The 14,526-nt window shown below is 39.4% G+C and overlaps 1 protein-coding gene across 1 annotated transcript; it reads right to left on the bottom strand.

The window, feature by feature from the left end:
* Positions 1–10,103: 10,103 nt before the first annotated feature.
* On the bottom strand, positions 10,104–14,262 carry CBR4 (carbonyl reductase 4). The gene is made up of 5 exons (XM_042892255.1): positions 14,109–14,262; positions 13,455–13,575; positions 13,210–13,346; positions 12,508–12,642; positions 10,104–11,204 (listed from the first exon to the last, which is right to left on the bottom strand). Exons 1-5 carry the CDS (start codon positions 14,248–14,250, stop codon positions 11,026–11,028), a joined length of 714 nt encoding a protein of 237 aa, XP_042748189.1. The 5' UTR covers positions 14,251–14,262; the 3' UTR covers positions 10,104–11,025.
* Positions 14,263–14,526: the final 264 nt, after the last annotated feature.

Genomic DNA, 14,526 nt, shown 5'->3' with positions numbered 1-14,526 from the left:
AAGTTCCAAACATTTTGACATCCAAAGCTAGACATAAGATTTTTTTAAACCATTTAAGATCTCATTGCGGAAGGTTTGGGAACATTACTGCCTCTGAATTGCAACCCAAGTTACACTTTTGTTTCTCACTATTATCTCAGAGGAAGATGCTTACTAACAAAATGAATAAGAAAGAAAACTGAGAATGGCAGCATTTAAAGAAGCCCATTGGGAGCTCTTATCTACAGTTACATGACCATTTGTTGTAGAGAAGAAATCACAACTCTTCTTGGAGACCAAAGGCAATGAGGACAAATTGCAAAATGGAAAACATGTAAAAGTTGTCATCATATAACTATTTGAGTATTGAAAAAGCCATCCACAGCCTGTTTGCAGCATCTTCGTCTATGGAGTTAATTGAAACTCGGCCCTGTGCAAACTGGTCTAGCTTCAATGACAGCCCTGCTTTGGGCGAGATGTTAGATTACACAAACACAGTTTCTTCCAGGAAACTGCAGGACTGTAAGGGGTAACTTCTGAAACAGTCTTTCACTTGACTCAACCATGTGCTCTCAGACTCTCAGAACAATCCTCCTTGCCTGTAATATGACCAACTTCCACTCTGTGGTGATGACACTTCAACAGGATGCAGGGAACCCTCTTAGCAGTAACAGACTGAGAACCATGTCTTGATTCAAATACTTCTCATTCTGAACTAAACCAAAGCATTTTGATTTTGAAGTCATCCACTATTCAGACATAGGATCAGGTCAGTGGGAAAGCTTCCTGTTTTCTAAACAACACCTTAGAAAGAACAAGAAAGGAACAACTAAATTCTGTGAAAGTTCACAGATTAGATCTTAAAATCCAGCAGTAGTCAGAGGTGTTAAAATACTCCTACTATTAAGGAGGAAGGTAGGTACCCACAGCACATTTGCATACTTCTGGGGTTAAGTGGTAAACAGTGTTTGTTAGTCTGCACTGAATCCTCGAGGTGACATGAAAAAGCCAAGCTTTTGTAGGCATACAACAGTATTCAGGTCTTACTAAACATGACTTTCCCCTGAAACTTTGCCTGGATTGTGTGAAACCTTTTTTAGGACTACTCTCTGTGCACAATTATTGCTAGAAATTCCACATGGAATTAGAACCAGAGATAAAGTAACAGAAAGAAGCTCCCCTTCAGCAACATGCAAGTGAAAAGTGTAGGAAATGGGGGTGGCTAATGTACCTGCACAGCATCTTGCAGTGTGAGTACTGGATTACAAAAAGCCATGACAATTATGTTCCTGAAGGTGGCATTCTCACTCCTGGTTGCAAAAAAAGATGTAGGCATGCGAGTTCACATTCAGCAATCAAGAGAAACAAAACATGGTGAAAATACAGCAGAAATGCAGAAACTGCAAGAAACAGATTCCAAGCCAGATACTTGTCTTATCAGTCTTAGAGCTCTCATGGAAACTCAACTGTCATTTAAGCACAATTTTCCCCTTATTGAAAGGGTCAGTTCATCTGTGCTGCATGGGTTAAAAGCTCCACACCCAGAGGAACTGACAGATTGCCAGTTGCACACTTCACAATTTAAAAGCAACTGGCCCAGATATTTTACTGTTGGTTTTATAATTGATTAATGCTTTTGCTGTCAATAAAAGCTTTTACTTACGAATTCTGCACCAAATAATTTGTTCTTATACAGCTTCATCCAAACTTAACGCTATCAAAAATGTAAGCCTCAATCCATTTTGCTAATTAGTGTAAGAATTCCACATATCAGATTCAGGCTGCTACCAATCTTATTCCATTAGTACTTTCAGCCTCATTCTTGGAAAAGTTCCAGGGAATGACAATAGATAAAGGAGAAAAAAATCATGTCAGTTTCATAGTCCTGCCTTACAACATTCTCAGTAGGTTTAACTGATGGGTTTTTTCCATGCTTTCTGGGAATGTAAACACTGTTTCTGAAAATCTCGTACTGGAAAGAGAGCAAAATCCTTAGCTACTAACAAGTAACACAGCATGAAGTGAAGTTAAAGAGATGACCTCTGAACTGTTAATTTAAGTTGACTGAAAATGCAGTAAGAATGAAAAGGATACCCTGCTTTACAACACATCTGCACTCCAGCCAAATACTGTTTACAGCTATTGACCAGCTGAAAAGTCGTATCACAGGGGTATCCTCTCCTTACAGAAAACAGAAAGACAGAACAGGATAATTAAACTATGAAGCTAATAAGCATTCTTGTTTCCCCTAAGACTGCATCTCATTTCCTTTTAAACATTACGTCCTTTATATTACCAAACAGAAACAATAGAGAGAGAAGACCGAGGCTAAGTTTTTATTGATACTTAAACAGCTGCCAAACAATGAGCAGAACATCCAAAACCATTAATCACTTAAATAAGTGAACGGAATTTTCTAAATAAGTAGAGCCCACCTAACGTGAAGACAAACCAAAAGCAATTAAAGCAGCAAGAAGCGATCTCTTGACATAAATACATCTGCTATCAGTTTCTGAAACAGTCAGGATTTCCATGAAGCAGTACCCTAAGCAAGAATCCCTTCTTGAAAGATATTACAGGCACTCTGCAGTTTACTTCACAGTAACAGGTTTTCATGAGATAATACAAGAAAGTTCTTCATATTTTCCCCATTCCTGAGCCATGAATTGCAAACATACTGGACATGTTAGTACCTGGTGGAAAACAATTCCAAGGAAGATGAGCTCTACTCTTCCATTTGATTTCCATTCTGGTCACATCAAATTCTAAGGGAAGTTCTTCCTATTAAACATGAGGGGGGAAAAAAGCCCGGTTCCATGACTAATGGAGCAGGGAGATCCATCCCCTGGGAAAAGGGGAAAAAGGAAGAGGGTAGGGAGGTGGGCCTAAAAACAAAACAGCAGCAAAGATCTGAGGAGGAAAGCCAATTTACTAAAGGTAATGTCAGAATGCAAGATAACACAATATAATACAATATAATTACAATTGAAACTAATAAATCAAATAAAATGGGAGTGTTCAAAAACCAAAGGCCTTACTCTCATGCCGAACCTGAGCCGTCTAAGAAGAACACACACTACCGAAGCGAGCAGGAAGGGAAAAGGGGCATCTTATGACCTGCAGACAAGTTTTATCTTTCTCTCTGAGGGGAAAGTGTAGTTGTATGTAGTTCCTTTTCCCTTCTGAGACAGCTATACCTGGAACTATCGACGATCCATGGAACTGGAGCATTAACTCTCTACCTCCCAGTACGCGACATGATGTCATGATGTGGAATATCGATAACAAAAAACCATAAAACCATGACAATCTTTTTCTCAAGGAGCACTGTTGTACATTAATGCCATTCTGAAGTACTTTCCAGATTCCACCTGGTGGCTCGTACGATGCCTGTTACAGGTGGCATAATCACATAGGCTTTTTCAACAGCACCAGAAAGAACACTGCAAACCTGTGCAGGTTATCACTATGAAGATAACCAGTACAACTACTGCTACAAATAGATGCTTTAGCCTCCTGTATGAGCCACTATTATACCTAAAGCCAACCTGTTTTGAAAGACCACCCCTTTCAATGAGTTTACCTTCTGGTTCAAGAGATAAAGAGCTCCAGCTGTTGAATTTGCTATTACCTAAATTTCTGCTGCAATATTCACTGTAGCCCCTTCCAGCTTTGCTACACCTAAAGAGAGAATCAAAACTCTAGCAGAACTGTGGTATCCAGCCTTATACCTAATCAGGGAATTAGAGACAGAAAGTTTATTAAAGTCCCTCCAAACACCTCGTGCAATGCCAGTCATGCTATGGGTAAGAAACATTTGTAATGGAGGAGACAGATAACATGTAGCACAATCCCCTGTCCAATTGCATTGGTCACAGTTTTCAGGCTCTTGAATCTCTACACAAACACAATACACATGACATGCTTATTGCTCATGTCACCTGGGTAGTGCTCCTGCTGTACAGGTAGTCTGCCCATCTTCTTTCCTTTTGCATAATTTGTTGGCTGATGTCCCTCAGCCACTCTACCTTCAACCACGGTTACCTCAGTCCAGTTTTCTTAAGCTGTCCTAACTATCTTCCTGAGGTATTACAGTGTTGAAGAGTTCACCAAAATCATCCTAAAAGATATTAGTTCTAGGGAGGAATTTCCCGTTTTACACTGGTACAGGGTATTGAGCATCTCAGATGGATTCACCTCCATCCAGATATTCATAGGGACTCCAAGAAGTGGAGCACTGAAATTGTTGACTTGACCACATACCCAACAATTACTGATCTTAGTATACTTTGCAATGTTTTTTACAAGAGACACATAAGCTTTTGTGTCAAAAGCCACGCTTCTCAAAGTCAGATTTCTGACAAATACAAGAGCCCATATTGCTGCTTTTGGATCTGCAGTTTTAAAGGCCCAGTTGTTTTTCCCCTAGCCTTATTCTAACCAGTGGATCCGCGAGGACAGACTCCCCAGGTCCGCATCGCTCCTCGGTAACAGGGGAACGCATTTGAGCCCGTCCTCCCTCCCTTCCCTGCCTTCTGCCTGACACTGGTTCCTCGCTGTCGATAGATGGCGCTCTGGTCCTTCTTCAGGGGCCTCCTCTGTCCAAGCTCTCATTTCCCCAGCTTCTTGCAAACCAGCATCCTTTTCTCTTTTTTCCTTTCTTCCTCCTCCCTATTACTATAGATCCGCCATGCTTCACCTACCGAATTTTTCAAATTCCTGCTCTCTAACAATTTCAATTTCTGCAGCTTTCAGCAGATGTCATCTGCAGCCTGGTTAATAAACAAGGAAATTATTTGTACCCCTATTTCTGACCCTGGGTCTGAAGGATAATGCCTTCTTATGGTAGTTCACAATTTGTCCAGAAAGTCAGATGGGGATTCCTGTGGACCCTGTCTTGTTGCAGACAGGGCTGACCACTTGATCATTTTCAGAATGGCCCTTTCCATTCCCTTCACAATCCATCCCCTATAAGCAACCGAAAGATCCCACCCAGCAGCTCGATTAAGATCCAATGCAGGTCCTGCAAAGGGAAAAATGATCCTTAATATCCTGCCCTTCTTCCTGCAGGCTGTCTGTCACTGGTCAAATCCTGTGCTGGCTTTAAAACTGTCTGTTTCTGTCATACAATCTAACAACAACTGGATGTCAGCCCAGTCGGGTTATGTTGCTTAATCAAAAACTGAAAGCGATGGGTTATGTTAACGGTATCATTTTGGTATGCTTTTGCCACTCCTTTCCATGTTTCCAGGTCAAAGGAGGAAAACTGCACTTTGATTACGATGAGGGTTCCCCTCTGCTCCCACTGCTTACCACAATGCAGTTATCTTTCAGTGACTGTTCATGCAGACATTGGGCTGTCAGGAGGGGTCCCCATCTCTTGGTCACTCTCCTCATCCTTCTGTTTAACTCTCACTGCAGGTTTATAATGTTCTGGCGATTCCTCAGGGATCCTCATTTTCTCTAATTTTGCACACCTTTGTCCTATACTGCACACAGAGCAATATCACAGAGCTGGTCAAACCCTTCTCTTTCACGTTCCTTTCCCAGGGTTAATATTGTAGGGTCCGGGGGAGGTCCCAGCTCACACTCCTGTTGCCATTTGGGGTGGTTTTTAAGGGTAAAGATTTTTAAGGGTAAACATATTTGCATACTCCATTTCATCCCATTTACCTTCCCTTCAAAGGAACAACATTAATTGCAACAGGGTGTTATAATTCAGAGTGCCATTAATGGGCCATTTCTCCCTGCTCTCTAATTTATACAGGGACATTGATTACAATATTTAATGAGCATCTTTTTGTACCAGAATGCATCCCAAAGGGGTTTTATCACACTGAAAACACTGAATGTGCCTAAGGTTTCTTCAGCTGTAGAGACCACTCCTTACAGCTTGTGCACAAAAAGAAGCCTGACGAGTCCAAAGTCCCCAGCTGCTGACAACTGAAACACTTAACTAACCTATTTCAGTTTCACCTCCCCCCAAGGCTTCCAGTGCTAACACTGGGATATTTGGCTTCCTAGATCTCTGTGGGGGTGTTCTCGTGCCAGCACCCATCTGTCTCAGCAGATCACAAGCTCTAACATCTCAAACTCACTTTTTTTTTTCCCTTAACCCTTTCTGGTCCTGTTACTTCATTTATGTTCCTGGTTTCTTCCTTGGTGTTCCCCCTGGTTCACCAGCAACATCTTTCCACTGAGCCAAAATACAACCCATGGGATCTTTTTGGTATCTCTTTAGACATCCCTTGTCCTGTAATAACTTTTAGTATTCCAGCCAACCTTAAATATTGGACAAGAGAGAACTGTGGCAGGAATGGGTTCAATTCATTTACCCCTAGGAAATTTAAAACTAAAAGTAGTTTCACAATTTAAATTTCCAAATCTAAAAAGGTTCTATTAGTTGTTTCCCTCAGAAATAGTTAAGAAGTCTAACAGAAGAATGAATCAATTCTGAGCTTATTGAACGCTTGCAAAATATAACAGGTACAAGGAAAGGAAGTTATCTTCATTCTGGAACAATGAATTTTGGGTCAGCCTATGCATCCTAAGAATGCAGATGGGTTGTAACAGTGTTTCTCATCACTAATTCCAAAGACAAACACATCAGTTACCTAATTTTGTGCAGGGCAAGCAGCATTCAGATCTAAGATGAAACAAGAATGCAGAACCGTAAATGGAAAAAAATAAACTGATGAGTGCATTGCCAGGGCTCTTGCGTCAGAGTTCAGATGATGTCAAGTCAGAATTCAGAACCAAACTCCTGTAGGTGGCGTTAAGCTCCATTTGTTAGTCGAGAAAGCTGACATAGCAGAGCATTGCTCAGCAGTCCCTGTAGCAGAAATGCAGCTCCTGCTTACAAATGATAACACAGTAAGGGGAGCTCAAATGCAATGTTCTTTAAAGGTAAAAACTAAGCTTATTACTTCTGCGATGCAAACAGTTCTTCCTGGACAGCTTCATCTAAATACTACCGAATAAAACACTTCTCATCAATACAACTCACTGCACGTTAATCATCTAGAACATGTGGTCATGCTTACCTAAAGATGTCAGTCAAAGAACAGGTAACCTCTGTTACTCAGTTACCATCTGCAGCAAAAAGGAACCTTCAATAAAACCTACAGTCAGCAGCTGAGCATACTGTGATGAAAATACAATGTAGTCTGGACTTCAGCAGAGTTCTGACTTCAAGCAACAAGCACAGCCAAAGACTTCTCTCCACCACTACATCTGCCCCATCTTTTCAAGCACTGATTTATTACCTGTGGTGCAGCTGGTATTGAAAAGTTCTGTTCTCATCAGCTTTACTTAGATGAACTGCATTATACTTAAAAATAAAAAGAAAAAAAAGAAGAAAAAAAAAAGAAATCAGCCACATAACTGCAACAGGCAACATCCCCTCAGTTTCATGCAATACAAGCTCTCAAACTACGCAACACATCAAAAGAGGAAAACAGATCAACAGCGAGAGAGGATCATTGCAATATGTGTTTTACCTGTGGATAATAATGTAGTCAAGACACTTAGAAAGTGGGGATTTAGATATCCACCTCTTATTCAAATTTCACTGAACTCAACACTGAAATAATTCAATTTCAATAAACTGACATTTATTTTTCAAAATCAAGCCCTACACCCCTGAACAGTTCAGGATACGGATTTCACGAAATCGGTAACAGTGACACCAGTATCAACTTTGTATCTATGCAGGCCTTTGTATCTACACTCTCCTAGAACAATGCAGATACATTAACCAAATTCTGACCTAATAATACCTTGGGATAGACTGCCCTCAGGAGGCTGAAATGGGATATCTTCATGGGATGTCACACGTGGACAATAATACTAGGCAAAAACTGTTCCTCCCTACATCTCCTATTTACAAGCTGCAGTAGTTAAAAAACAAACAAACAAAAAACACCATCACCAACATCACATGTCCTGTTAGAAGCTTTTGCTGATGATAATCCACTGCAGTATGTGCCTATAAATCAGGAAAATCCAGGCACAGACAGGTGTAAACACATTTCTGAAGAGAAGTGGAAATAAGAATTCACTGATTGAGAAAAACAAAACAAGGCAAAACAAAGCAAAAAAACACAACTAGTCCATTATCTTCCCTAAAGAAGAGAAGAAATTAACATGCTAGGCCTGCAATGCCCTCCAGAGTTCAACTAAAACAGAGAACATGCAAATCACATACAAAACGTAAACTTAATCGAGTGCAAAGGCAATAGAAGAGCAGTTTTATAAAGGAATAAATACTGCAGGACAGTATTATATCTATCCTTTCTGAAACAGTAACCTAGCTGAAAGAAAAATCACAGCGCAGGAATTATGGGTGAGTCAGAAAGTAGGTTGCATTTAAAGAGGAACTGCATGGCAACTTAAATGACAGCTACAAAGGCAGCCACCCTCAAAACACGTCTCAGAGGTCTCTTGAGAAATTCTGGGAGGTGGTGACAGGCCATGCAGGCATCAGTGACACAAAGGTGTCACTGGGGCAGAAGAACAGAGCTGGAATAAAACATAAGTTGAACTCGAACCCTGGATAGCAGCCTGCTTTAAAGCACTCCCAAAATCAGATGCTGAGGCGAAGTTTCAATACATGCCTGAATAAAGAAATTTGGAGGAATACTGCAGAAACTGTTGGAATAGTGGGAATTTCTATAAGAGTTCATTCTAAACTAACAAGGAAGCAGAATACTGGTACTTAACTAAAGTAATTAATGGGGTTAATTTTGGTGGTAGGTGGACAGATGATGTTAGAAGTCTTTTCCAACCTTAATGATTCCATGAAAAGATTATAAAGAGTTTTAAGTAATATAGCAGGTGAAAAAATACCACATGAATCAGAGTATAAATCATTCAATTCCACTAGGAATGGAATCAGAGAAACTTTGTATTACTAGTAAGAGAGTAGGCTGAAGTTTTCCAATTCAAATGCAAAATCATGCTAAGTCAGTCAAGCACACTGTCCTATTTAAGAACTGCTCACACGAAGGAGACACCAAAATAGTTTTTATGCAATTTGGCATAAATGCTAGATGCCCAAAATGGAAAATCTGAATGTCTGTTCTACACATTCAATAGAGAGTTCTACAGGGACATCACCACATACTTCATCTGTTACCTACCATACATGCTCACTAGTTCCACTGTCTGAAACAGCACACCAGGGCAGACAGAAACTTGGCCTGACCAATACAAGTACTGCTTTTCGGGGCAGTCGTACACAGTAAACTGTGAAATGAATTCTTGTTTTCATATTGTCTTCAGTTCTGAATTCCAGATTTGAAGAGTAAAAATGCATTTTAAAAAGGCAAGCAACACTTCAGTCAGGTCCTGTATCGCATTTGGGATGTCTTTAGAAAAAATGTAAAAAATGAAGGGCAAGTATGGGCAGCAGTCAAGTTACCAACATATGAGTGATGGCTTGACTAGTAAAAATGGCAGTACCAGCTGCCCTTCACCTTCAGTGCTGTCTGAAGAAATTCAACTATTCTCTGGCCAGTTCCTCCTATCAAAGAGAAACATAATTAGCAGTTAGATTTTTGGAACAGACACATAGGAAACACAGCTTTTCACAGCAGCACCACCTCTCTTCACAGGTATCAGTAAGATAAGGCCTCCAAAAAGGTCAACGTTTACTGATATTTTGCATTCCAAAAGCAACACAAACAATTGTAAAACTCCCTGAAAACACAACCATTCCTTCTGTTATTTCTCAGTACAAATACCTGTGAGAAGCTTGAAAGTGCGCTCTCTTCTGGCACAAAGACAAAGCTTCCCAGCCACACAAATGAAGAAAATCTCAGACTTTAAAGACTCCAAGTTATCATCAGTGAGATCTCTTCTTTCTGTACTTCAGTTTGTGCCAAGATGGGAAGACATTTCAAAAGCTGAATCAACATCTGGATCACGATGCAAAGAACACTGGAGCTAAGAGAAAATCCTAAACCACATTTGCAGTTTTCTTCAGAGAAGATAAAAACATCAAATGCCAAAAATTACTTGATCTCAATAGAAAAGCCTGAGGTCAACCTCTTGGTAATTTTTCAGTAAGAGAGCAACATCCAAGATCATTTACAGTTGAATAATTACCTTGCTTCAAAAGCTGCTTCAGTAAAATAAATGGCTACTTTATTGACTATATATACACATGTTAAAGAGTGTCAACATAACACAGTTGGACCGAGCAGAAGAAGACACACAGCACCACTCTGCACTTCAAAAGGAATACTTGTCTTCTCAGCATGCACTGAGCCTGTGGAAAGACTTCCACGCAGCAAGGCCTGCAACCACACCATTCACCAGTGACCAGTGTCTGTGCAGCTGGAACTCAGAAAATTACAAAATGAGCAACTCTACTGACCTTTAATGGTCCTTTAATCTAATTAAGTGCTACTGAATTAATTAATCACTGTACATACATTGAAGGATGGAACTGCATAGTTTTTGCTCCCATAAAAATATATGGCATATAATTACACCTTGTAAAGGCAATTCAGGAGCTCTGGAGACCAAGAAGCTTCTGCCTTTGGAGTTCCTGCTACAAACAAAAAAACAAAGGAAACTCTTTGCCACTTTGTAGGGACTGACTGATAAGAATCAAAAAACCATGTGGTTCACAGTCTTCAACATACATGAAGAACTGCAATCGTAACTGGCAGCAAATAAGCATTTTATTCACCTTTGTGTAAGACAATAATTCAGATTATAATCTCTACTCCGTTTCCAAACTGGAAAACGTGTCTTGATAAAAACAGTGCTTTAAAAATGCATCAGGAAGTGATTTATAACTATCACCATACCAAAGGCAGACCTTTTTAGAATTGTTACATATGCAAACTTCATACAACCAAATGGACTCTTTCAGGAAGCTAAGCATACCTGTCGGACTCTACTGCAACAAATTACTTATCTGATTAAAGAATATCAAGTCAATTGCATACATGAATCTTAGACTAATTTCCCCCTCCTTAATTAGCATGTATATGTTACCCACTTGACATTTAAGCAGGTATTTATTCAAGGTAATGTCTAAATCAAAAGCTGCAAGCCGCCATCCACAATTAGAGTACTGCCTGTAACATAAGGGGACTCCAGGAGAAATAAAACAGCTTGTGCAACTTCGTGAGGGTCTCCAAATCTTCCAAGGGGAATTGCTTTCTTCAGCTGGTCTTCTTCCAAATGAGCAGTCATCTCTGTGTGAATAAAACCTAAGAAAGGAAGAACATGAAGAGTAACCTAATTTCCAATTAAATTTTCCCAGTGGAGTTTCCCCTGAAACCTCCAACATGACCATCCCCAGCAAGCATTCTCTGAAGTCTTAGAAGCCAGCCTGCATCATTTTGTAGCCAAGAACAAATTTTTTCCCTACCCAACAACATAGTTCTGGAAGCACTGAAATAATGAGATCTGTGTTAAAAAAAAAGTGACTTTTTAGCACTCAAAAAACATGTTGTGACTTTTCTGAAAGACAACAAGTCAACGTGCCATCAAAACATACACAATTAAAAAACATGGGGGTGAGATCCCTAACAAGAAACACCTACTGAGGCAAGTGCTTCCATTGAATTCCAGAGCTTATTCCAGCACTTTCAGAATTTCTATCATAACTCTCCTATTATAACTCTGAGGGATATTTCTCTACAGCTTTGAAGGACAACACTTCACAACTTCAATTTTCTGAGATTTAATTTTCCCACTGTTTCAGTTCCCTTCACAAAAGCTGCAGCTTCACAAAGATCTGATCTACTGTCCTTCTGCCACTAAGAAGTCGTCTCAGCTTCACCTTCTGCTGTATCAATCTCCCCTATCAGCTGTTCAACTCACTAACCAAGGCAAGATATTTTTCCTGCCTGGTTCAGGAGCTGAACTGGGGAAGTCTGAAAGACACAGCAGCACAAGGCGAGCAGCAGAGTGCACACATAACTCAGAGCACAGAATGTCAGACAAGACACACGAGGTTTTTTTCCTAAGGGTGGTGGTTTGCCTGGAACAGACTGTCCTGTGAAACCATCCTCATAAGCTTTCTTTCCAGACCATCTCTGTTTACTAAAAGGAAAGAAAGGGATGTTTTCAAGGCAGCTTCTTCTGCTCTTTAATGTTCCTCTAATAACAAATAAACATTCTTTAGCAGCATTCTTTAGCATTCTTTACACAAAGGTAGCTATCTGTATATAGCTATTTCTAATTCTTCCATCTGTAAGGATGGCAGATTTTGAAGGAGGAACAAAGAAAAAAAGCCATTTTTTACATAAGTGTGGATAGAAGAACAGGCAGATGCATGCTCCTGAGTTTCTCAGCGTTCCCTTGGAAAAACGACAGTGTTTTCTAAAGGAATATATAATATGTTAAACCAGGGAAAAAATAAAACAGAAAAAAAACCTCACTTACTTACAAAGGTTGAAGAAAAAAAATAGTAATTTGTCTTCAGTACTTTCAGAGTACATCAAATATCTAGCAGGCTTGAAGACTCACTTATTGCAGTGGAGATATACAAACTTCCCAAAAACTAACCTGGAGCAACCACGTTGACTCGAATCTGCTTTCTTGCTACTTCTTTAGCAAGAGAACGTGAAAATCCAACTATTCCTGCTTTGCTAGCACTGTATATGCTTTGACCAGAGTTGCCTTTAAGTCCTACAACACTTCCTAAAAGAAAACAACATTGGAAGAGGTTAGAATCTAATAGCTGTGTTATTTCAGCTTTAAATTTTTAATAGAAAATGAGATTAAAGGAAAAGGAGTTAAAAGGATATTACTCAATGCACATTACTGTCTATTGCAATAAGCAGATCCCTCGATTATCTGTGATTTTTATGATAACTGCATATCTATGGTGAGGAACAGGGATCAGGAAAGTAAAATGGAAAAATACTATTGAAAAAAAAAATAGGAACTACCACACCAATTTAGTTCTTATAACCAGAAGTTGGTAGATTTAGCTACTGAAAGTCCCCTGATAAGGAATGGTAACATTGGTTTGTTTGTTTGTTTCAGAAATATTTAAACTCTTTGGTGTTTATTATTGAAACAAGCAACATTCAGAAGTTGCTGAAATTCGTTTAAGGATGAGGACTCACAAAGAAATGCTGCACATAGGAAGAAATATAAAAAAAACAGGCAATTACAAAAAGCAACATTTCAACATTGCACATGCCAGACCATTCCAGAAAAGTACTTTCCATATGATTCCATGGGATTAGACAAGCAATTTACCTATATTAACAATAGCACCTCCTTGATGATGAATCATACTTTTTACAGCAGCTTTACATGTCAGCATTGTTCCCAAAAGGTTTGTGTGAATCTGGGATACCATATCTTCAGTCTTGGTTCTCAGTAACAAGCCATCCCTGACAAACAGACCAAAAACCACACGTGAGCTCACCGCACAACCTCAATGATCACATTTACTCATAGTTAAACACGAGCAATGAATATTACACTAACTAATAACTTACCTGTTGATCCCAGCTGCATTAACCAAGTAGTTTATAGGACCTAAATTCCTCTGTATCTCTTCAAAAGCGCGTTGGACTTCTTGTTCTCTGGATATATCACAGCTAAGTACCAAATGGCCAGCTGCATTGAAATAAAGGCACGTGATGATAACAGTAGAAAGAAGTTTGCAATTCATAAATCTTAAAAATTTATAGACTCAACTGAAAAAAAAAGAGATGTTGAACTAGTTGTAACCTGAGGAACCCATTTCATCTGCAGAGAATTAAATCAGCACAATTTTCAAGAACTGTATTAATTCGTTACATGACAAGTCTCATCATACTTTCAGCCTTTTGAAGTCAGAACTTCAGCATGATCTGACTGGTCTCTGTTTTAGCTTGCTCAGGAGCCACGGATGACTCAATTCCTACCAACTCCCTGCTGCAACCTTGAACAACTCCTTGAATCTATTCTACCTGCACGATATGAATTGCAACATATTCACTATTCCCAAAGAGTACAGTGGAAGCAAAGGTGTAAGGAAATGACTTCCCCTCTGCTCCCAGTTTCCTCGTCTATTTAAACAATACAGTTCATTTAATGACTTACAACTTTCACAAGTTACCTAGGCATTTGGCAGTGAAGAAATCATTGCAAGCCAGCAGTATACATACCACCAAGACCGCATGCAGTATTTTGGGCTACTTCAAGATTTCTAGCAATAATTGCCAGGTGGCAGCCTTTCCGTGCCAATAATTCTGCTACAGCTTTTCCTATTCCTCGGGATCCTCCAAAAATGGCACAAACCTTGCTCATCCTAAAAAAAATAATTCACAAATTGCAAATAAAGCGTGAGTTTCAGGCCCAATATTGCAGAGAACAACCACTGTTCTTATCGATATCATGATCCTTACTTGATTGCAGCATTTGGTAATACAGAATTATAAAAGTTGTGATTTTGTTTTAATTTTATTCATGGAAAAATAAATAGCTGAAGTAAAGTAGACACCACTTTAATTACATCTGAAAAAAAATTATGCATGTAGTCTAGAATTTGAGGAAATACATGATTTACATATCTAAAAACCATAA

This window comes from Lagopus leucura, unplaced genomic scaffold (assembly GCF_019238085.1).
Source record: "Lagopus leucura isolate 7727_CA_CO unplaced genomic scaffold, USGS_WTPT01 169-0_obj-0_obj, whole genome shotgun sequence".
Classification (NCBI taxonomy): Eukaryota; Metazoa; Chordata; class Aves; order Galliformes; family Phasianidae; genus Lagopus; species Lagopus leucura.
Note: the sequence above shows the minus strand (reverse complement) of the source record. Positions and strands in the feature narration are given on the sequence as shown.